This window comes from Vitis vinifera, chromosome 11, assembly GCF_030704535.1.
Source record: "Vitis vinifera cultivar Pinot Noir 40024 chromosome 11, ASM3070453v1".
NCBI lineage: Eukaryota > Viridiplantae > Streptophyta > Magnoliopsida > Vitales > Vitaceae > Vitis > Vitis vinifera.
In genome coordinates this window covers 3,238,208-3,260,317 of record NC_081815.1, presented here as the reverse complement: position 1 = coordinate 3,260,317, position 22,110 = coordinate 3,238,208, and the positions used below count along the sequence as shown (strand labels likewise).

At 35.8% G+C, this 22,110-nt stretch overlaps 4 protein-coding genes across 7 annotated transcripts; 1 reads left to right on the top strand and 3 right to left on the bottom strand.

Annotated features, from left to right (window-relative positions):
- Window positions 1-461: 461 nt before the first annotated feature.
- Window positions 462-6,228, top strand: LOC100259459 (ras-related protein RHN1). 3 transcript variants are annotated; one of them, XM_003633076.4, is made up of 8 exons: window positions 462-1,174; window positions 1,877-1,954; window positions 2,036-2,203; window positions 2,979-3,027; window positions 3,992-4,065; window positions 5,190-5,283; window positions 5,693-5,823; window positions 6,065-6,228. In XM_003633076.4, the coding sequence occupies exons 1-7, from the start codon at window positions 1,136-1,138 to the stop codon at window positions 5,791-5,793; spliced, it is 603 nt and encodes a 200-aa protein (XP_003633124.1). In that variant the 5' UTR covers window positions 462-1,135; the 3' UTR covers window positions 5,794-5,823; window positions 6,065-6,228. The 3 variants fall into 3 exon arrangements, with proteins under 3 accessions (XP_003633124.1, XP_002284542.1, XP_019078637.1); XM_002284506.5 differs by having other exon boundaries at window positions 615-1,174; window positions 5,693-5,841; XM_019223092.2 differs by having other exon boundaries at window positions 1,138-1,178.
- Window positions 6,229-6,653: 425 nt separating this feature from the next.
- LOC100247556 (uncharacterized) lies at window positions 6,654-8,312 on the bottom strand. Its single transcript, XM_010658031.2, has one exon. The coding sequence runs from the start codon at window positions 8,018-8,020 to the stop codon at window positions 7,187-7,189; it is 834 nt and encodes a 277-aa protein (XP_010656333.1). The 5' UTR covers window positions 8,021-8,312; the 3' UTR covers window positions 6,654-7,186.
- Window positions 8,313-8,425: 113 nt separating this feature from the next.
- LOC104880647 (uncharacterized) lies at window positions 8,426-14,206 on the bottom strand. Its single transcript, XM_010658030.3, has 6 exons — window positions 13,977-14,206; window positions 13,753-13,885; window positions 12,209-12,312; window positions 10,896-11,040; window positions 10,670-10,810; window positions 8,426-10,481 (listed from the first exon to the last, which is right to left on the bottom strand). The coding sequence occupies exons 1-6, from the start codon at window positions 14,015-14,017 to the stop codon at window positions 8,865-8,867; spliced, it is 2,181 nt and encodes a 726-aa protein (XP_010656332.1). The 5' UTR covers window positions 14,018-14,206; the 3' UTR covers window positions 8,426-8,864.
- Window positions 14,207-18,424: 4,218 nt separating this feature from the next.
- Window positions 18,425-21,847, bottom strand: LOC100257802 (uncharacterized). 2 transcript variants are annotated; one of them, XM_019223156.2, is made up of 3 exons: window positions 21,224-21,625; window positions 20,921-21,123; window positions 18,425-18,675 (listed from the first exon to the last, which is right to left on the bottom strand). In XM_019223156.2, coding segments are annotated over exons 1-3 (420 nt in total). In that variant the 5' UTR covers window positions 21,440-21,625; the 3' UTR covers window positions 18,425-18,674. The 2 variants fall into 2 exon arrangements, with proteins under 2 accessions (XP_019078701.1, XP_002281062.2); XM_002281026.5 differs by lacking the exon at window positions 18,425-18,675 and having other exon boundaries at window positions 20,620-21,123; window positions 21,224-21,847.
- Between the last annotated feature and the right edge of the window lie 263 nt (window positions 21,848-22,110).

Sequence of the window (22,110 nt, the reverse complement as noted above, 5' to 3'; positions counted from 1 at the left end):
TTTTAGTTTAAAAGGAGTAATACCTATTAATCACGCCTCGTGGTGGTTTCAATGATTTTGAATGTGTATGTTCTCTCCTTGACAATTCATCCAGCGAGTAAAGGAACCCTTCAATTTTGAAAGGGAAGTTTGAGAGACTGAAATCAAAGCATACATTCAAATAAACAATGACAAATTGGGTTTCGCATCAAACTTTACATTGAATCAATAAAAAGAAGAACCAATTAATCAATAATTGATAGATGAAAGTTGGAAGAAGAAAAGGGAAACATACCACATCTTTAATTGCAGGTTTTCCTTGCCCTCCACGCTGCCATGGAAGCGATAAAGCCTTTGCTATACTGGGTGGGAAAATGTATAACTCTGTGCATTTTGGCCTTTAATTCTTTGGCTGTTTCCTAGTAATTTGACTTCTCTTTTACCCATTATAATTATTGGGTTTTCCTGAGATATGATGGTGGAATCCGTGGGATGAGAACAGGGCTAGAAAACAACAAAATAGCCACATGGGATTTGTGGGCATGTGGGAAATGGCACTCATCCCATTTCGTTTGGAGTCCTACGCTTCTTTTCTTTACTAAGTCCTTGTTTGGAAGCTGGGAATTTGTAAGAAAGTCGTTTTAGCACCTTGGTATTTGGTCTAACTGAACTTAGTGTCGAGAAAGTGTTGGAGTTTGCCAAGTAATCGCCTAGACCCTCGTTATTTGTATATGGTAGCCCAACGTGAAACATTTATGTGATCATCATCAGCATAGATGAATTTTAACAAAGATTGAAGATGTTTTCACCCAATGAATTCAATTCGATCTGAAATTGTTAATGCTCTCCGAATAAATTTGAAAGGAAAATGCTTCAGGGGTGTTCTCAAAATCAATCCAAGAAGCAATTGAAAGTAAAGTTTTGTAAAGCAATGTGAGGAAAGAGAGAGAAAAAGGGATGAGAATGAGACGCTAAAAGAAACAAACTTACCAGTCAACCGACCAAACTACCAGTCTTTGGTTGCTATCCTCAAAACCTATTTTGCATCTCCTTTCCAGGGCTGCCTTCATTTTCAACTCATTTCGGAGTCTTTCTCTCTCTCTCTCAAGTTTTATCTTCTCTTTTCATTTCGGCCCAAAATTTTCATCGATTTGTAATGGCCAGGACTGGCAACAAGAACATACAAGCCAAGCTGGTGGGTATGTCTTCCCTTTTCTTTGTTTTATTTTTTCAGTTATAATCTGTAGATTACTCAATTAACTGACTTTTTTTTTGTATGACCCAATATGAACTTTGATTCATATTTTGTGATTCAAACTTTTCATATCGTTGTTTTTAGCAACCCAATTTGTGCTTATTTGTAAATATGTCGGTGTGGATTCCAAAGGTTGGATATTCCCTTTTTGTTCAGTGTTTTCTGTATGATTCTATTGTTGATAGAAAGAGATTGCGGAAAAGTTTGATCCCATTAATTAAATGGCGCATAGCTTCGAATTGATTTGTGATCTGGTTATGGATGTGATCTCTGGATATAACCTATTGAACATTTTTTATTTGCTGGCTTTCTTTTCTTGTTTTTGAATTCAGTTCATCTTTCTTTGCATTTTGATATATACTCAACTCAAACCCGAGAAAACCTTTTCTCCACCCACTTGAGTTCCACTATTTAAATTCAATTTCACAACCCTTTGAGATCAGATTTATGGGTCCAAGTTTGATCTATGGAGGTTTCTATTGTTTATGGACCAATTCTCAACCTGATGATGCTCTATGAATTAATGTGGAAAACTTGGAGAAGGGTCTTTGTGTTTTCTTTCTTCTATTCGTTTCTTTCAATGATCTCTTTGCTGGTAACGAACAAATGAATCTAGTATTTGACATTATCAGCTTGGTCCAGGTGCTTCTTGGGGACATGGGAACTGGGAAAACCAGTCTAGTGCTGAGATTTGTCAAAGGGCAATTTTATGATTTCCAGGTACATTTTAATTGTTTATTCTGCTCTGTTTTCTTCCCATTTCTTGGTGTGGGGCACTCTTAACCTAAGCATATGCTGCAGGAATCAACAATTGGAGCAGCCTTCTTCACTCAGGTTTTATCACTGAATGAGGCCACTATAAAATTTGATATATGGGACACAGCAGGACAAGAACGATATCATAGCTTGGCTCCTATGTACTATCGTGGTGCAGCTGCTGCCGTTGTGGTGTATGACATTACAAGCATGGTAGCTATTTGTCAAGCTTCTATTAGTTATATTCATTGGCAGCTTTCTAAAGTCCCTGGTCATCTAATATCTAATATTATGATAATTGTTAGAACTAATAGGAATGCATCCTGCTCGTGATTTTAAGCCACTTCTTTCCTACTGTAGAATGAGGTTAATCCTTGCTTAATTTCTTTTTCCTTTTTTTTCCTATCAAAATCCTAGCTCTAAGGATGCACTCCAAAATACTTTGAATTGTTATAGTAAATTTGTTGGACATGATGTATACCTATTTGATGAAACAAGAGATTTGCTCTCTCCTTTAGCAGAAAGACTGAGCTAGATATCCTGATCTTAAGAAGCATGATTGAGTAATATGTCCTTATAGTTAAGCCAACCCTATTAAAATGTCTTACCATAATTACAAAACATGTCTACATTGACACCAACTACTTTCTCTCTAAAATCTTTATGTTGCATCTCTCACTTTCAACTGTGTTGGTGTGCTCGAGTAATTTGATGCCTCTGTAATTTATTTTGGTTCTGATTCTTTTCTTGAAAACCATCTGATGATACAACTGATTTAGCCATTTGACCATTAATGGAATCAAGACAATGTTTGGATTATTCTGACTGATAAAAGAACTTTCCTACCATGTTTTATGATTTATGATTTTTGTTTATTTTCTTCTTAGTTCTTCGTATGTGTATCTTCATGTGTGTGAGTGTGTGTTTATATTTATTATAACCTGGGAATACATTTTGATTGAAAGAATACATGGTGCTTTGACTTCAGGATTCATTTGAACGAGCTAAAAAGTGGGTTCAAGAACTGCAAAGACAAGGTGACTGATTGGAATCTACAGATTTTATTCTTTCTATTTTTGTGCTTAGACTTGAGAGATTAGACACAGCTATTCTCATATAAGCTGAGGCTAAAACCTCAAACCTGTAATGTTTAGAATTGATTTTATTGTTCTTGTCTGATATACTTACATTTTAGCTATGAATTTTGTTTTCATAGAAGGCTTCTAATTACAAATCTCAACTATGCATTCTTCCATCCAGTTTGAATGACTTCTTTATTTGTTGGAGCTTCATGGTGATCTTATCTTCAGACAAACATTCATTTCTATTTTTCTTTTTGTTTCTTTTGCATTTGACATTGATTCTGTCTAAAACCAATCAAGTGAGAACTACTTGGTATATTGTGGCATAGATCACCCTTAAACCTACACAATAAAGTTCCTGGTTTCATTTGTTGGTTTATATGAATCATATTAAAATGAAATAGCCTTCTCCTCTTCTGATTCCTTTCACCTCCCTTTTTCTTCCTTAATGTTTAGTTTGCAGCTCAGTGTTTAATCTGTAAAATCATCAATTCACCTACAGCAGGCCTTGTTCTGCTTTGATTAAGTTACCCTATTCCTAAATTTGTTCTCAATTGGTTTACTGAATGAATCCCATCTTCACCTCTCTTTAAATGTGTGGAGATCAATCTATCTTTGGTTTTGCTTCGATGAGGTACATATGCAACAATATATGAAAATGGAATTATGGCCATGGTGTTACTTTGTGTTTAGAAATTCCCAATTCTTAAGGTCCATTTCCCATATTCAAATTTTGTTTGATTCCCTCAGATTCTAAATCACTCATAAATTTTTAGTTTTGATTTGATTTTTCCAAGCCAGACTTTATGCCAAAGTCCTGTCAATATATTATTATGGCAATAGTTAGCAATTTACTCATGCTTCAAGTAATTCTGCTTATTGATCAACATTTTATCTGGTTTCATATTTTACTATTTAGGAAATCCAAATCTGTTAATGATTTTAGTGGCGAACAAAGCTGACTTGGAAACAAAGAGAGAGGTGGAGAATGAGGTATTTCTAGCTCAATGTTTTTTGTCATTTTATCTTTTATGTTGTAATCCATATTCATAATCCACATCAGTGTAGTGAATGGTAATTTTAGTGAGCACCTGGGCATTTCTAGATGACTCTCACCAAGGCTTTGCAGTCAAGAATATTAAGGCAATTGCTCATACTAAGCCATGGTGCTAATTTGCCATTCCCTCAATTGGTGGGGAATGGGCTTCACCTGAAGAGAGAAATTCTCTTGGTGTTTGATTGGTTTCCAAATGTATGTGTTAGAATGCTTAAGCCACTTTAAATCATGTTCTTATATTGTACCCATCCACATGCCTAGATGTGTATGCATAAAATCAAGAACCTTGTGAAATGAAATAGGATGCCCTTATTTGTTGGAGAATTGATACAGTCATGCCATTGAAAAAGCGAAAATTGATAGCAATTACAGACTTCGATCTCATGAGGGAACCCCATGCCTTTTTCTTCTTCTTTTTATTTTTTTCAAAGAACAAAGAGTTCTTAACATCTTTATTTTTTATGAGCAACATTTTTTTCTATAGTGGGAATTGAACCAAGACCTCCCAGATCTCCACCCCAAAATGAGAAGAATCTTCTGATGGATTTATTCATGGATTTTTCTCTTTGAATATATCTTCAGAATATTTGTTGCTCACACCTGCTAGATGGAAACAAACATAAGATACTGGCAAAACCTTGGGTGGTTTACTTGTTTACTGTGTCTTTCTAGACCTGGTCTTGAGTGACATAATAGTGATTGTTTATCAAATTTAATCACATTGGTTTTTATTTTGAAGGTCCTGAAGAAGGTTGGATGAGCAACATATATGTTGTTTCGGAATATTGAGATTTTGTTGATGAATTGGCTATATCTGAATCTATGGAGCATTGCCTTGAAAATTATTCCAACCTCCCATTTTTAAAAGTTTCATTTCAATGCTACTTTCAGATAACGATTTATTGTCTTTGTTACTTGCACGCATAATTTTTTTTTGTTCTCTGATAATAATGTTGAGAAAATGATTCTTAATCCCACATGTTCATTTTTTATATTCTCTGAGTTCAGTGGGATTACTGAAAATGAATTCAATGAACCCTCTTTCATATACTTGCTGCAGAAAGGTGAGCAATATGCTAAAGAAAATGGCTTGTTATTCTTTGAAACATCTGCAAAAACTGCTCAGAATGTCAACGAGCTCTTTTATGAAATAGGTAATTTCATCTCTCACATTTTTAAACTATAGTATGCTTCCCATCCACTTGATTTCCCAGACAAAGACTCATCATCATATCTGATGTAAGTTGCTGCAGGCCACAATTCCCTGCTCAACCCATTCCCTAGAGAAAATCCTTGGTTTCTCTCATGCTTGAATTGGACAAAAAAAAAGGATAAAAAAATAGGTTCACTTGCATGATTTTGAACTGAGAAATAAAGGGATTCTTATTGTTCCATAATAATTCCATAAAAGGGATCATTGTGGTCCTGCACCATTCCTAGGCGTCAATGTTCTCAGAGTGGCCCTGTCTTCCACATATGGAAGATATTTTGCAAGTTATTAGCTCATTTCTGAGGTTCCTCCACATCTTCTTATTTGTGCTAAAGGATTTGTGTATTCTGCAGCAAAGAATTTGGCAAAAGCCTGTCCTTCACGCCCAGGTGGAATTAAACTGCACAGAAGATCACAAGAAAGGGGTAGAAGACTGTTTTGTTGCTCTGGATGATTCCTGCACTCAGTTCAAAGAGTTAAGAGTGTATGTAATCATCTCAAGGTCCATTATTTTACCTATTCCCAGTCTTATCTGTTGTAATCAGTAATCACCCACCAAAACCCTCCTCTGAGAATTGCCAAAAAAGAAGAATTGATGGATGCCCTTGGCATCCATCTTTCTTTTGGTTGGGTGGTTTAATCCTCAAAAGCTACGTGGCTTTCCAGAAGCATTATCCTTTCCCTAACTAGAAGCACCTTTTTCACCAACTCTTTTTTCTTAACAGGTACTTCTTTGAATACTGTCAAGGATATTGCTGAATGAAATGAAGATTCAAGATCACTGATCAATGCTAAAAGAACAAGCTTTCACACAAGCAGCCATGTATTTCTGATTGTTGTTTTGCATGTAAATTCTAATTTCTATTGCAAAAACAGAAACTTTTTTTTACATTCTGATTCATGTGTGAGTAATGACTATGGACATGGAAACTGAATAAAGGTGCAGCACCAACAAGTGCCTTAACCAAAGAACACTCCAACCAAAATCCAAGAATGAACTCAGATTAAATCAACTCAATTATTTAATTGAGCCAGGCTGGTTTTAGGTGCAGAATCAGTCCTTTTCCTTATCAAAACCAATTGTTTTTTTGCTGCTGAACCTGGGCTGAGTACAGAAAGTCTGGTGAGACAGGAAGGTCAGAAAAAGTGGAGGGCGAAGGAGAGTGAGGAAGTAAGAAGAAACAGAAAAAGGAAATGATCTCCCTTTAAAAGAGATTTATGAGATGTCAAAAAATAAATTTAAATTTTTCTTTTTCAATATGTTAATGAAGTGAGTTTGCAATAAAATTAATCTTTTTTTTTCAAAAAAACAAAGATTCATAATAGTTTTGTTTGTTAAAAAACGAAAACGGGTGAGTAAAGGAACTGAACGTTCTTACATATGGGGCCAGGAATGCAAAAGGAGAGCTGTCCTTACCTACCTAAAGTGGACAAAAGCCACGCAGTCGCAGGTGACAGTTCTGGTGTTTTGGCTTCAATGCCTTTGGAATCAGCATACTAGATCCATCACAACCAGTGATTCTATCTTTTCTTTTCATATGGTCCACACACATCACACAGCTCACATGCATCCTCACAAATCCCAAAACAAAAAGAAGGCTTTGTTTTCTACTACCAAAGGGTAATCTTGCAATGCGTTTCCAAAAAACACCCACACAAAACAAGGGACAAAAAAAAGAAGGATTCTACAACATGGAGAGAAGAGTTTAGAAAAGATCTTTGGGTTGACGAGCCATTGTCACGCCTGCTGAGAAAGGTTCTTGGGTTGGAGTCTTTCTGTCTCTTTCCTCATTTCCTTCCACCTGGCATTATTCTATTCACAAAAACACTCACCCCAAGAAACAAGCTCACCATGAAGGGGAAGTGCGAGGAGACCCGGATGATGATGATGAAGGGCCATTGATGCTGTTAGAATCACTGCCTGAAGTGCCAAGAGACCGGGCATCTCTCAGTGAAACCGAACAAGCCTCGGCTGGGAGCTTCTTCATTGGAGTTAATGGAGGAGTGGTTGGTGGCGAGGAAGGGCTGGACTGACATGGCTGGGCTACCTCATCCTCACCAGAAGAACTTCCCATTTCTAAACGCGAAGGCGATGTGTCCGGGGTTTCAAATGGGGTGTCCACCAGGCTTGGTCGGTTTGCCTCGTTGTCATAAATGGGATTGGATATGTAGATAAAATCCTCTCCACTACCGCAGACTCCTTCATTGCAACTACTGCCACCACCTTGTTGAATTGGTTTGGATGGAGCTGATGGAGGTGGTGGAGGTGAAGCTGCAAGAAGACCGATTCTGTGGGGACTGGTGTTTGATTGTGGAGTCTGCACTTCAAGAATTGTTTGAATCTGAGAATGCTGCTTCTTCATCTCCGCCTTGTCTTCCTCGCTAGACACAGCAGGGAAGAGGAAGCTTCTAGGAGCGCGAAGAACCCCTTGAGAGTAGAAACTAGCGAGGGGAGGAGGGGGAGGAAGAGCTGATTGGACTTGGGCCTGTGAAGGCTGAGGAGAGCAAGTGTTGGCTGTGAGGATGGAATCGGAGGTGGCGGTGACCAGTGGTCGACGCCTGCGCTGCAAAAGAGAGCAGTAGAGCTCCGCCAACAGCACCAGGACCAGGCCTAACACTATGGCCAGGAGCACCGCCATCAGCAGCGTTGCTCCCATTACCAACTTGGAAGACCCTTTCATCTCTCCCACCGAGTAAAAAGCTTGACTACAATAAATGGGAGGTAGAATGGGAGACGGTAATAAAAGGGAAGGAGGGAGTTTTTTTTGGCGGGAAAGGGGGGTCTTTCAGCTTTTTACAAGGAAAGGACATGGAAAGAGAATCTAGAGAGTAGAGAAGGGCACAGCTTCGCAGTTTGTGGGAGGTATTCTGACAGTCCAGGTTACATTCGTCTTTTTCGGTTTACTTTATTGCCAACTGGCAACTCATTACAATCATCATCACACCGAATGACCGAAGCGGCCCTTGTTTTGCCTTGTTTCTAAAGTTACCGTTAGCCGGAGGACCCGAGCGTTACTGTCAGGTAGGAGCAGAGACTGACAAAATCACCCAAGGAAGTGGCATAAACGTTATACTAATAGATGGAATTAAACTGTAACCATCCCCTCATTCAATTATAGCAATGCAACTCTGATGACATAGTAGCAGTATCTCAAACTCAACTTCTATATAGTACCTATAAAAAAATCTGTATCATATTGCATTGTTACAAATTTTACAACCAAGTAGTCTGGAAAATCAAATGTAATGGAAACTGAAACCAAAGTGAACCCAAAGTATATTGCAAACAGATCTCCCATGCACTGAAAAGAAAATGAAATGCCAGTTGGGCAAGTCCCTGAAAGGTGATGCTCCAATTACTGGGAATTCAAAGAACTGTGTCACTTGTAAGGTAAACCCAGAAGGAGTTTCTCACCATTAGTGTTTGGAGCATAAGCCTCTGCAAGAGAGCAAGGAACAGACCTGGTTATACAGCAATGGAAATGAAAACAGTGAACATTCTGAGGTTTCACTTGCCCTTACTCTTTACCTCCCTTTCAAGGCTGCAAACCGAGCAGCCAAATCATCATAATCTGGTAGCTTAGGATGCACGTGCCGTGCCTGGTTCAACATATCCGGTTGAAAAGATTTAGTGCGAGCAAATACTTTAGTTGCTTCAGAAGTAGATGTTTGTTCCCTGGGGAGAGAAACCGATCTCGCTGTGGTAGGAACGATCTCTGACTTCACACCAGGACCCTCTTTGCTTTCATTTTCTGGCGATTCACCCGAGTGATGTGAAGGATGGGCTTTAGATTTCTTCCTCACCTTTCCTGGCTCATAGGCTGTTGGTTTCTTACTATAATGTAACAACAGTCGATCTATTATCCTTTCCTCTTCATCTATCTCATATCGTCCATCATCAAGCACAACTTGCATACCTCGTCTTGAGTGCTCTCTTCTCCTGCTACTTGAATTTCTCTTTACAACTCCTGCACCTTCAATATGGTCACTATCTTCATGACTCAAAGATTTAGAGCGTCTCCTCCTCAATGATCTAGGTCTTCGCAAGGGGTCACCAGTTATATCATCTTGATAATAGTAATCTTTCTCATGACCATGACCCACAGGCCCAACAAATTGCCCCTCATGATCAGAACGATCTGATCCTCCTTGGATCCTCTCAGACCTATTTTTGGCACTGGCTCTGATATGGATAGAAGGGTCCACGGGGGCTTCAGAATCTTCAAAATTACCAACATCATTGTGGCTGGATGGTGATCTTGAATGTCTCCTCCTGCTTGATCTTGTTTTTGGTATGGGATCACCAGTTAAATCATCTTGATGCTGATAAGATTTGTCATGACGGTTATTCATCCTTGCAGGTCCAGCAACCTGCCGGTCATGGTCATGATGACCATTTTCAGATCCAAAAACCTGCCTCTCATGGTCAAGATGATCTGATCTTATTTGGATCCCGTCTGCTGTATTAGTGGCACCAGCTCTGTTATGTGTTGAAGGATCTATGGGAGCACGCTTTGATCCTTTGTTGGCCCCATGTTTGCTAGATTTCGGTGGTTTCACATATGGAGGAGGGATGGCATTGTTATAGTAGGATTTTTCTACCTCTTCAACTTCCCTAATTGATTTCCCAGTATTGTGCTGACCGGTGTTTTTATTACCAGCAAAGGGCACAGCTCTGTCATCACTCTTAATCAGCCGTTCTACATGGGTAGCAGAAGAATTTGATTTTCCATGAGATAAAGTCTCCTGGTTCTCTCTTTTAGAGACAGTATTTTCCCCAATATTATGAAGCTTGTACGCACCATCAATGCCTTCGTGTCGTTTACCATGAGATGAACTACCTGATCTAATTGTTTCAGAGGCAGCATCCTTTCCAATAAACATCTTGTGTCTATCAGCAGTAAGTTCTTGCCTGCCTTGAAATGGAATATCATGGGCTTCCCTGCTATTGAGTGGCTGGTATAAGTTGTTGGTATGATTGCCCTCTCTGTCACTCTGCAATTTCTGCCCTTTATTGGTACCTTCATGCCTTTCCCTAGATGAAGTATCAGATTTATATCTTTTTAGTACTGTGTCCTGGCCATTGGGTAATTTATGTTTATCATCGATCACATTGAAAGACCCAACTTTCTTAGGTTTTTCCTGCAAAAACAGTTGAAGAGTAGCAAAGAAATTAAGGTACAGATTAGATTCAAGAGAGAACACTAACATGGATGGGAACAAAATCTCCAAAATTATATATATATATATATATATATATATAGAGAGAGAGAGAGAGAGAGAGAGAGAGAGAGAGAGAGAGAGAGAGAGAGAGAGAGAGAGAACCATACTGGCACAGATGCAGAGGGCTTAGACATTGTCTGTTCAAAAGTCCTGGAGTCCCACCTAATGGAAAACTCTGATGCTATATCTTGCATTAATTGGATTTTCTTCTCCCTTGTAGGAGGCTTTGAAGTTAAATTCTCAGCAAACTATTATTGAGAAATTAAGTCAGTTATAGAAATAAAACTAAGGAATTATCAATTTAGTGTTTCATGTAGATCAATCGAGAATCACCTCTTTATTCACAAAATGTTCCACATAATTCCCATATTTCTCTTGAAATATATTCCTGAGGTCACGCAATTCTGGTAAATCAGAAAATCTAGCAGCAGCAAACATTAGGGATGACACAGCCTCCCTGCATTCCTCAGGGCATTCACTGAAAAGGAATTGATGAAGCAAGGAAAATGTCAGTTTCATACTCTTAACGCTTCAATCTGAGGTACAAAGACAAATATCAGTAGAAGATTCATTCAGCCAAATAAAAAAAGGGAACTTTAGTCCCATGGGGGACTTATAGAAGACCCATGCAAAACTGGAACCCCATTTCATAGACAAAATCCTCTGATTAGAAAAGCAAAACTTTGCCTTGGACCCTATCATATGCTGTTATTTGTCCTGATTATATTACTTTAATTGACCTTATGTCCACTAGATGAGAAGATTTGCAACCAAGCTAGCACCTAAATTGAACATGTGGAACATATATAATGGAATGGGAATCACCCACTTGGGGGTCCCACCCAGCATACTGTTAATGCAAAAGGCATTGTGATAGGACAAAACCATTTATTTTATGTCCCAGACTTGCATTTTCTGGCCACACATCATGTGTGTGGTACCCATAGAGGCCCTTGTACTAATTCAAGATTTTACACCATCACTTAACAATTGCAGAATTCTTCTTAAGCAAGGATAAATATTTTCCATAGAATAAGTATCATACATTCTCACTGTCGTCCAACTAAGTATAAATGAATATTGAAACCCACTAATATACTAAAACACATGAGTGTAAGCAGCTCACATGGTGGGAAGGTAGAAGCATCTGAACCTGTCATTGTTTGACAGACCGCTTCCCAGAGAATTTGAAATAGTGCATTATATGTGTAACAAGAAAACAAAAATAAAATTGTACACATAAACATGCCAAAAACAGTGACTTCCACAGAGGAGTACAACAGATCACAGCTAAAAGATTAAATGGAAATGTCACTTAAAGCTATTCACTCTGGCTCTGTGGAGTGTAAGAGATAGTAGATAAAGATGAAGTGGATATATCACTTAAATGCAATTAACTGAGGTCTTAGAGCCTTTGTTTCTTTAATTGCTTCACTACATGTTAAAATGTTTGGACTTGCATATGCAGAGACAGTTATACAGAGAGAAACATTGGCATTTCAAGAAGGACCTAACAAGTAATGACATTAAAAAATGCAGAATGGACATGACTAGTTGCTAGCCACATCAATACCAAATTAGGGAAAAAAAAAAAAAACAGCAGCAACTACATTGAACCCTAATTGTAAGAGTACAGACAACCATACCTCTGCTTTTGCATGATTGAAAGATGCTTCAGTATACAATCGCAAGATTGCTCAACAAAATCGTAACACCATGAGAGCATCAGTTCCTTTAAAAGTCCTTCAACCTGTTTTTTTGTGAGAAAGAACAATTATTTAAGAACACAGATACGGTTAGCATACATTTTATAGGTCAACCAAAATTGCTGCTACAAACATCTTTAGAAAATAAATAAAGTACACAAGGTATCAAAGTAAGGTTTGAAAAGTCATTGCATGAATATTATGTACACATCATTTTGATCTAGATTAGATCAACTATTATCTGCAGGGATTCTTTGAATTTTAAAATTTTCACCATGGTCTGCTTGCTCAGGATAAAAAAAATGATTTTGAATGTGACAATGTTAGGTAAAATAATGCTAGATACGTAAATCAAATATCTAGTATACAAAGAATTCATCAACAACTCTTACTACACATCTGAGTGTACATTGAACAAAAGCAGGTCCAGTTAGGGTGCACTCCACCATCCCTATAGACTGAATTACCATGCTATATCCTATATGTGATTTTATATACAAAACTGTTATTGCAAATAGGTCAGCACAACAATGCTAGATATTCATACAAGTAATAGTGAAAATCTGAAAAAATAAACCAGAATTTCATGAAATACTACAACTGACTCCTGGTGGCTCCATTAGTTTTCTTTCTTTCCCTTTTTCCAAGTGGGCCTATTTTAGATGTAATGCTGGGTGAAGTACAATAGATAAGACCAAGCATGTCCATACAAACTATACAATAAAAAATCTACACGATAAATAGAGGGACACCACTAATCAAGGAACTTTGTAGTCATAAAGCATTGATTAGAAGAAAAGTAAACAAATTGCCACAAATGCAAGGGGAAAAAAACAATAGAGACGGATGAGCAAAAAACAAATTATCCACATTATTGAAAAAAAAAGGGTCTAAAGAAACAAATTTGAGGTCATACATCCAGATTGTATAATCATATCTACAATGTACGAATCACACAACCAGCAGCAAGATACTCCCAATTTCAACTTTCAAATAATTTACCTTCCATTTGTTTTCCAAGAAAAAGCAGGAAAACGAAATTTTTTTTCTAAATCTTATGTTTTACGTCATTTCCATTTTCTAGAAAAGAAAAACTGGAAAACTAACCAAACTAAGCCAAGTTGCTGAATTAAGCTTAAATGAGAGGAGCTTCTAGTTCTCTCAATTCCTACATAACAAAAGTAAACCCCATAATTCAAATTTTCAAATTATTATTTATTTCCCACATTTTATCAGCAACCGAACAGAATAAAATTCAAATTAATCATACCCAAGATCCAATCCAGAAATGACCAAAAGCTAATGCCCTTGAATCAAACACTAAAGCAGAAAAGAAAAAAAGAAAAAAAGAAAAAAAAAACACAAAACACAAAACCAATGAATTACACATAATTAGCATCTCAGAACCACTTTCCTTGCTGTTTAAACAAAAATTGGCATAAAACGAAAAATGCCCATAACATGCAAACCAAACAGCAGCTTACCCTTCCAAAAGCATTGATATCGAGACCATTAGCAAGCAGATCGGCGACATCTTTCTTCAGAAACTTCTGCGTCGCGTCCCTCTTCCTCCGTATCACATCGATTCGAGTCCTTGTTCCCTTGATCCACGATTTACTGCACCAGATCAACGCATTTCCTCTCATCAAATCCAATCCCAACAAAAAAATAGACCACGTGCATAAAAAAAATCGATCTCAAAACTCACCATTTCGAAGTAAATCCTCGACCTAATAAGCCGTCCAACATCTTCGACCTCCGACACAGATTCTCGCGATCGATCAATTGAAACGAAAAGCTCAGATGCGTTTCCTCTCCACCTTCTAATCAGATTCTAGAAAGATCGGCCATCCAAGCAGCTCCACCAGCAAGAGAGAGAGCGCACTGAGATGAAGCCAACTAGCAGAGACCATCCGTCGACACTTTTCAAATAACGTTTACCCGAAAATGACCTTTTTTTTAAACTCCTAAGTGGCGAGGACACACGTTAATTACGGTAATAACCTCAACTTTTTCTCGAATCACGATGTTGTCACCTTGCTCTCCTTTCTCGTCAACGCACCTCGGGGTTGTTTCCGGAAAACTAGTGAATTTTATCCGCCGAATCAGCACCCATCCTCACCGTCGGATGAAAATACCTTTTGAGGGTCCGTCTTGATGGTGACGTGCGGGCTAAGGTTCAGCCGTTCAGCGAGGTTATCGTGATTGGAGGAGTCTGCTTTGCTGGACCGCAGATTTTAGTTACCGGCAACGGTTCAGGGCTTTTCCCTTTTTGGGTCAGCCTAAAAGTTAAACAGTGAGGGCATTTTAGTATTTTAGACATGGGCACCACGTGGCAGAGCCGTTCGAGCGTTATTTCCTTAGAAAAATGGAAAAAGAAGATTAATATAAAGGAAATTTTGTCGTATAATTAAGAAAAAAAATGTTAATTTATTTAAGTGTCGTGTCACAAGATTCCAATGTACTTTTGGAGGATAAGAAAGAAAGGTATGTCGTGTATATCCACGTCAGATAAATTAATTCCACATGGAATAAGACTGATCCTTTGAGACAAAAATTAGATAATAAATTGGTTTTAATAGACGACTGGAATAAGGCCATAAGGTTTGGTTAGAAGGAAAGCTGTCCACATGGCATAGAAGAGATTCCGCGTGTATCCGTTACAAGAGAATACTAACTGTCGTTTTCATAATTCATACGTGTCATAAAATAAGCTGTTTTAAAAGAAGGTTTATTAAATGATAAAAGAATTTTTTTTTTTTAAAATTTTGAAGTAACATAAAGAATGCTAATCAGAACTCTTTTTCATAATGACGTGGAATTCAAACCTTCTAGATATCAAAATTCATGTATTTTTCATAAATTTACCATTAAAATGTTTTAAATATACATTTGAGTGCCCATTACACTCCGCATTCATTATTAAGATTTATGTAAATTTATTCTCATCTTCATGTCAATAAAAATTAAAATAGGTGGGGTGATTATGAAAATTTCTCATCCCACCTCATTGCTCCATATAATTTTTTAAAATTATATTTAAAATAAATATATTTTATAACTTTTTTTATAGTTTTTTATTATTTTATGTGTTAAAAATAAATAATTTTAAATTAAATTATTATTAATTTTAAGTATAAATACATAAGATGAACAAGGTAACTCCCAAACATACCTTAAATTTTGAAAAGAAACAAATTCTTATTTATTTTTATCTCAAACACATCTTAATAAATATAAATACGTAGAAATATTCATCTCACCATCACCCATAATTGGTAGTTGAAATGACAGAATTTTTGTTCCAGAATTATTCTTTCTCCATTTTCTCATTAAAACTTTTTTTCTTTTTAAAATTTAAAGATATATTATAAACTGTTGTAAATAGGTAATGAATGACCATATTAATGTAACAATTAATTGAAGTTCATAAATGAACTTCATTTACTCATCTTTAACATGAGTAAATGGTTCCCATTTGAAAAGTCTATAAAAGGCCTTCAATCCTTGGTACAATGGCATCCTGAGAAAAAAAGTCTTTTCGTATTCTATTTCTTTCATTCTCTTAACTCTCACTTCTCTTTCCCGATTCCTTATTTCCCATTATACATTATTATCAAAATAATATGTAATTGTCTCTACTTTTATTTGCATTGCATTTATCTTCGTTTTATAACACTTTTTCAGTACAAATTGCTTTAAAGACTAGGTCACCTAAGGTCTTTAATGATGTGTCGAATAATCGAACACTCACATGGGCATCCACTAAAAAACCAGAAGATTCTTTTGCCCAATGAATACTCATGTATTGTTTGTTCACAAGGTAAATTGATAGTCAGACCATCTTTTACTAAAGTCATATCAGAATCATCAATCTTTTTAGAAAGAATACATGGTGATATATGTGAGCATATCCATCCACCATGTGGACCATTTCATTATTTTATGATCTTAATAGATGCATTCACTACGTGGTCACATGTTTGTCTTATTTCTACACGTGATGTTGTCTTTGCTAGGCTTCTTGCTCAAATGATCATATTACAAGCATAATTTCTAAATTATCCCATTAAGACAATACGTCTTGATAATGCTGGTGAAGTTACTTCTCAAACATTCATTGACTACTACATGTCAGTAGGGATAAATATTAAGCATCTTATTGCTCATACCCATACCCAAAATGGTATAACATAAGCATTTATCAAGCGTCTTCAATTAATAGCTCGATCATTACTAATGAAAACCAAATTACCTACTTCTACCTGGGGACATGCTATTATGCATGCTACAGCTTTAATCCATATTTGACTTACAACTTACCGTAAATACTCCCATTCGCAACTTGTGCTTGGAAAACAACCAAATATCACTCACTTACAGATCTTTGGTTGTGCAATATATATACCAATTGCACCTACACAATGCATTAAAATGGGTCCCTAACGAACACTTGGGATTTATGTGGGTTTTGATTCTCCATCTATCATAAGATATCTTGAACTTTTGACAGACGATGTTTTTACAATTTGTTTTACAAATTGTCATTTTAATGAGAGTATTTTCCTGTCATTAGGGGGAGAAAAGCCGATTCCTGAAGAACGACGAGATATTACTTGGAACACATCTACTATGTCCCATATTGATCCTCGTACAAATTAATATGAACTAAAAGTTCAAAGGATCATTCATTTGAAAAATCTTACAAATCAATTACCAGATGTATTCATTGATACAAAGAAAGTGACAAAGTCACATATCCCAACTGTAAATACTCCAGCATGAATTGATGTTACTGTAGGATAGTTAACAAATGAATCTAAGATACGCTTGAAGCGTGGTAAACCTGTCGGCTCAAATGATGTAACTCCCCGGAAAAGGAGAAACAAGGAAAACTTAACACTCTAGAAGAGACTATCAAAATGACTTATCAATCTAAAATTGATAAATCTATAGCCCCTTAAAAGACACAAATAATGCGAAAAGCCCCTAAAGAGGCACATATTGAACAAGAAGCCCTTGAAGAGATACATATCGAATAAGAAGCCCCTGAAGAGGCACATGTACTTGAAAATTGTGAGATCTCATGAAGTTATATACACACGGAAGAAAAATGGGATCAAAATAATATTGTTATTAACAATACTTTCGCTTTCCAAGTGGCCTCTGATATCATAAGAAATAATGAAGATCTCGAACCACGAAATGTGGAAGAATGCCGACGTAGAAATGATTAGCCAAAATGAAAAGAAACTATGCAGGTAGAGTTAAACTCATTAACAAAACAATAATTTTTTGGACCTATAGTCCAAACACCTGAAGATGTAAAGCTTGTTGGGTACAAATAGGTATTTGTATGAAAATGTAACGAGAACGAGATCATAAGATATAAAACGCGATTAATAACACAAGGTTTCTCGTAAATACTTGGTATTGATTATGAAGAAACATACTCTCCCGTCATGAACACAATTACATTTCATTTCTTAATTAACTTAGTAGTCTTAGAATGACTGGATATGTGTTTCATGGATGTTATTACAACATATTTATATGGATCCATGGATAAAGATGTGTACATGAAAATCCATAAATAATTTAAATTGTTTGAAGCAAATAGTACAAAATCTTGTAGCATGTACTTAATCAAGTTATAACTATCCTTGTATAGATTAAAGCAATCCGAACGCATGTGGTATAATCATCTTAACAAATACTTGCTAAAAAAATGGTATGTGAATAACCATACATGTCCATGCATCTTTATTAAGAAATCAGAAACTAGATTTACAATTATTGCAGTGTATGTTGATGACTTAAATCTTGTTGGAAATCTTGAAGGGCTCATAAGAACAACGAATTACTTGAAAAAAGAAATTTGAGATGGAAGATTTCGGAAAAACACAACTTTGTCTCAGCCTGCAAATTGAGCATTTTCCAAATTGAGTTTTAGTACATCAATCAACATGCATTAAGAAATTTTTGAAGCGTTTTTGCATCGATAAAGTGCATTCTTTAAGTTCCCTAATGGTTATTTGACCCACTTGATGCAAAAAATACATATTTCGTCTTTGCAAAAAAAGTGATGAATTACTTGATCCTGAAGTACTATATCTTAGTTTTATTGGTACGCTTATGTATCTTGCCAATTATACACGCCCAAATATTGCTTTTTCTATCAATTTATTAGTGAAATATAGTTCTATTCCAACTTGAAAACATTAGAATGGTATCAAACATATATTGCACTATTTTTGTGAAATTATTGATATGATTATTTTACTCAAGGGAATCAAAGCAACAATTGCTTTGATATGCAGATGCAGGATATCTTTCAGATCCACATAAAGCTAGATCACAAACAGGGTGCGTGTTTCATTGCAATGGTACTGCTATTTCATGTAGATCTGTTAAACAAATAATGATGGTTACATCATCAAATCATTCAGAAATACTTGCAATTCATGAAGCAAATCATGAATGTATATGACTAAGATCTATGATCCAATATATTCGGGAATCATGTAGACTCTCCTCTATTAAAGGCGATCCAACAATATTGTTTGAAAATAATGTTGCATGCATTGCACAGATAAAAGGGGGTTATATTAAAGAAGATAGAATTAAATACATTTCACCAAAGTTCTTTTATACACATGAACTCTAAAATAGTGGTGAAATTGATGTTTAACAAATACGCTCAAGTGATAATTTAGAAGATTTATTCACAAAGTCATTGTTAACTTCAACATTCAAGAGTTAATACACAATATTGGAATGCGTCAACTCAAGAATATCTACATGAAATGAAGTATGCTTGTAAAAGGGTGTTAGTGTACTGTATATATATTTTTTTTCCTTCGTCCAGGTTTTGTCCCATTGAGTTTTATTGACAAGGTTTTTAATGAGGTTGTCCTAATATACCAAAAGCAGCTTAAATAATTATAAGAATATTATACTCTTTGTCCTTCACTAGGTTTTTCCCATAAGTTTTTTACTAGTAAAGTTTTAATGAAACATATTATTTTAATATGATGGTCATCCAAAAGGGAGTGTTGTAAATAGGTAATGAATGACCATATTAATGTAACAATTAATTGAAGTTAATTTATAAACGACATTTAAGATGAGTAAATGGTTTCCATTTGGAAAACCTATAAAAGGCTTTCCATCCCTTATCCAATGACATCCAAGAAAAAAAGTATTCTCTCATTCTTTCTCTTATTATCTCTTTCTTTCGTTCTCTTAACTCTCTAATTTCTCTTCCCTGATTCCTCTATTCCTATTATATATTATTATCAAAATAATATATAATTGTCTCTACTTTTATTTGTGTTCCATTTATCATTATTTACAACATAAACCTTAATATTACATTCTCAAAGCTACAACTATCTAGCAAAGTATAGGGAAAGGATTAGAGAACAATGTCATTTGAAATCCTCTACTCAACCTTTTTTTGACTTAATAATTTTACACCTTTTTATTGGATTCTTTTATTCCATTCTTCTAATTTTTATACCCCTAAATGATCATTTTACTTGATACAAAATATGCTTTCTAAATATAAAATCAATAATAAATACAAAAGAATTCTGCGTGTAGATTAATAGTCTTACCAATTTTGAGAAGTCCTCATTGACTTTTCGCACGCTACATCATTTCAATTGATGACTCTTTAAACCTTCATTTTGTGAATGACTTTTATGGGCTTCATTATTTATATTAATGGAAGGATTCTCAATTTCTCATACAATTTTTTAATAATTTATTATTTATTTTTAATGGATTAATTTCACTCAAATTCTTCACCAACCATCATTTGGATTATTCTTCATACTTGACATAAATTCACCTAACCATCATTGGATTTAGGTAAGTGTATAAATTACGATAAAGGTGTTAAATATTGAAATTTGAAATTGATAATAATTTAATATATTTATACTAAATTTTAGGGGATGTGAATGAGATTTGTTAAATATTTTCAAAAGATGAGTTGTCATAGATTTTTTTTTTTTTTTTAAATAGCTTTCATATTTTCTAAATTATTTTTAAAATATATTACAAAAAAAATTTTAAAATATGGAAGACCTTCCCATAGCTTCCTAGGTGGGTTCATGCCAAGGTATGTGAGAAGGGAGCAAATTTATTAATCATTTTAAAAATAATTTGAAGCCAACCACTTCAGAAGTAGAATCAGTCTTTAACACTCTTAATTTCCCGTAAATTAATGCTTAATTACATCGTGCATAAATATAAGATCTCAAAATCAATCAAGAAAAATTAATTAATTGGTCACGAAAATAGATAGATCAATTTAGATTCATTGTCATGTAATTGGAAACAAATGAAACAAATTGTGATATGAGATAGTGGGTTTTGGTTTCAATAAGTACATTTTAATTTCCATGTCCAATTTCTAATACAAGATTCAAACACACTAATGACCATGAGCCAGCCAAAAAAATACATTTGGATATGGGGAAAAATGCCCAATGAATGATCAACAGTAACATATGCAGAAGAGTGGGGCTGAGGCTTCTTTATGAAACAAGAAAAGAGAGAGAAGATATGAAAAATCATAATCACTAGGTTCTAGTATCTGAATTGAATCCCGGAGAGATGGGTAAGAATTGAGAAAATATCTACCAGAAACACCTCAAGAAGTTGATGAGGAAATGGAAGAGATAGTTCTCCTGATCCAGCAATTCATGCTGAACCAGTCTTTCCAAGACGATGTTCTGGGGGAGTAAGTCGCTGTAGTAGAGCAAGGTGGAGATGGAGGCAGCAGGCTGACCCACCAGAGACGACACCAGTCTCACAAGTGATCGAAACATCAAAGGCGTCAGAGACTGCAAAGACCACAAATTACACAAGTCAGATGAGTCAATAGTACTAGAGCTACGAGGCAGTAAGAGATGGGGGGCGGGTGCTTGATGATCATGAACATACCATGGCGAATGGCTCTGTTTCTGTGGGGAAGGGGGAAGAAGCAGAAGAAGAAGAAAATGATGGGAAGGCATGTGGAGGGGGAGAAGAGAGAGAGAGGACATTGGGTTGAAAATTCAGCAGCTGACATTCCGACCTAACTGTCTCTCGCCAACTTGAAGCCTGAAGGAAGAGGAAGTGGAACTTGAATAGTAGGTGTGGCCGAGCAGGTGCCATCATGTGGAGAATCTAGTGCGACTCACCCCCATGAGGGATTGGTGGTCTCCACTTCCACTGCCACTCCAGACACCAGTCACACCACTAAATAAAGAATAAATAAATTTTATGTTTAACAAATAAAGTAAAAAGCTCACATCCACCCAAACAAACAAACAAGCCAAAAATTATTAAAATTTTTCACTTCTTTTGATTTTTAAATATAAAAAAAATAAAAAATAAAAAATAAAACCAACAAGTATGTCTTATAGAAAGTTATAATATTATTAAACATTAAAATATAACTGAAAAAATATTTACATTTTTATTTTGGATTATTAACTACAACCATGTCCCATTGTAAAGACCCACTTGAAATTAAGAAGCTTGCTTCCCTTGAGCGAGCCAGATCTTCCAATTGCAAGTAAAAGATGGAGCATGGATGAAATAATCCAGTCATAGGACCAAGATGTCCAAGGTCCTCTGAAGAATAAAAGACAAGCACAAGAGAACACAACGCTAGAAAATGGAGAGAATTTCATACGTCTCCATACATATAAGAAAAGGCACAAGAAAGTACGATGAAACATGCCAAAGACGAACACATGGCAAGGGCAACAGAACAACGGGCAAATTGAAGTTGAATATTTTTAAGATGTGAAATACACATATCACCCAATTCTTTGTCTTCATCG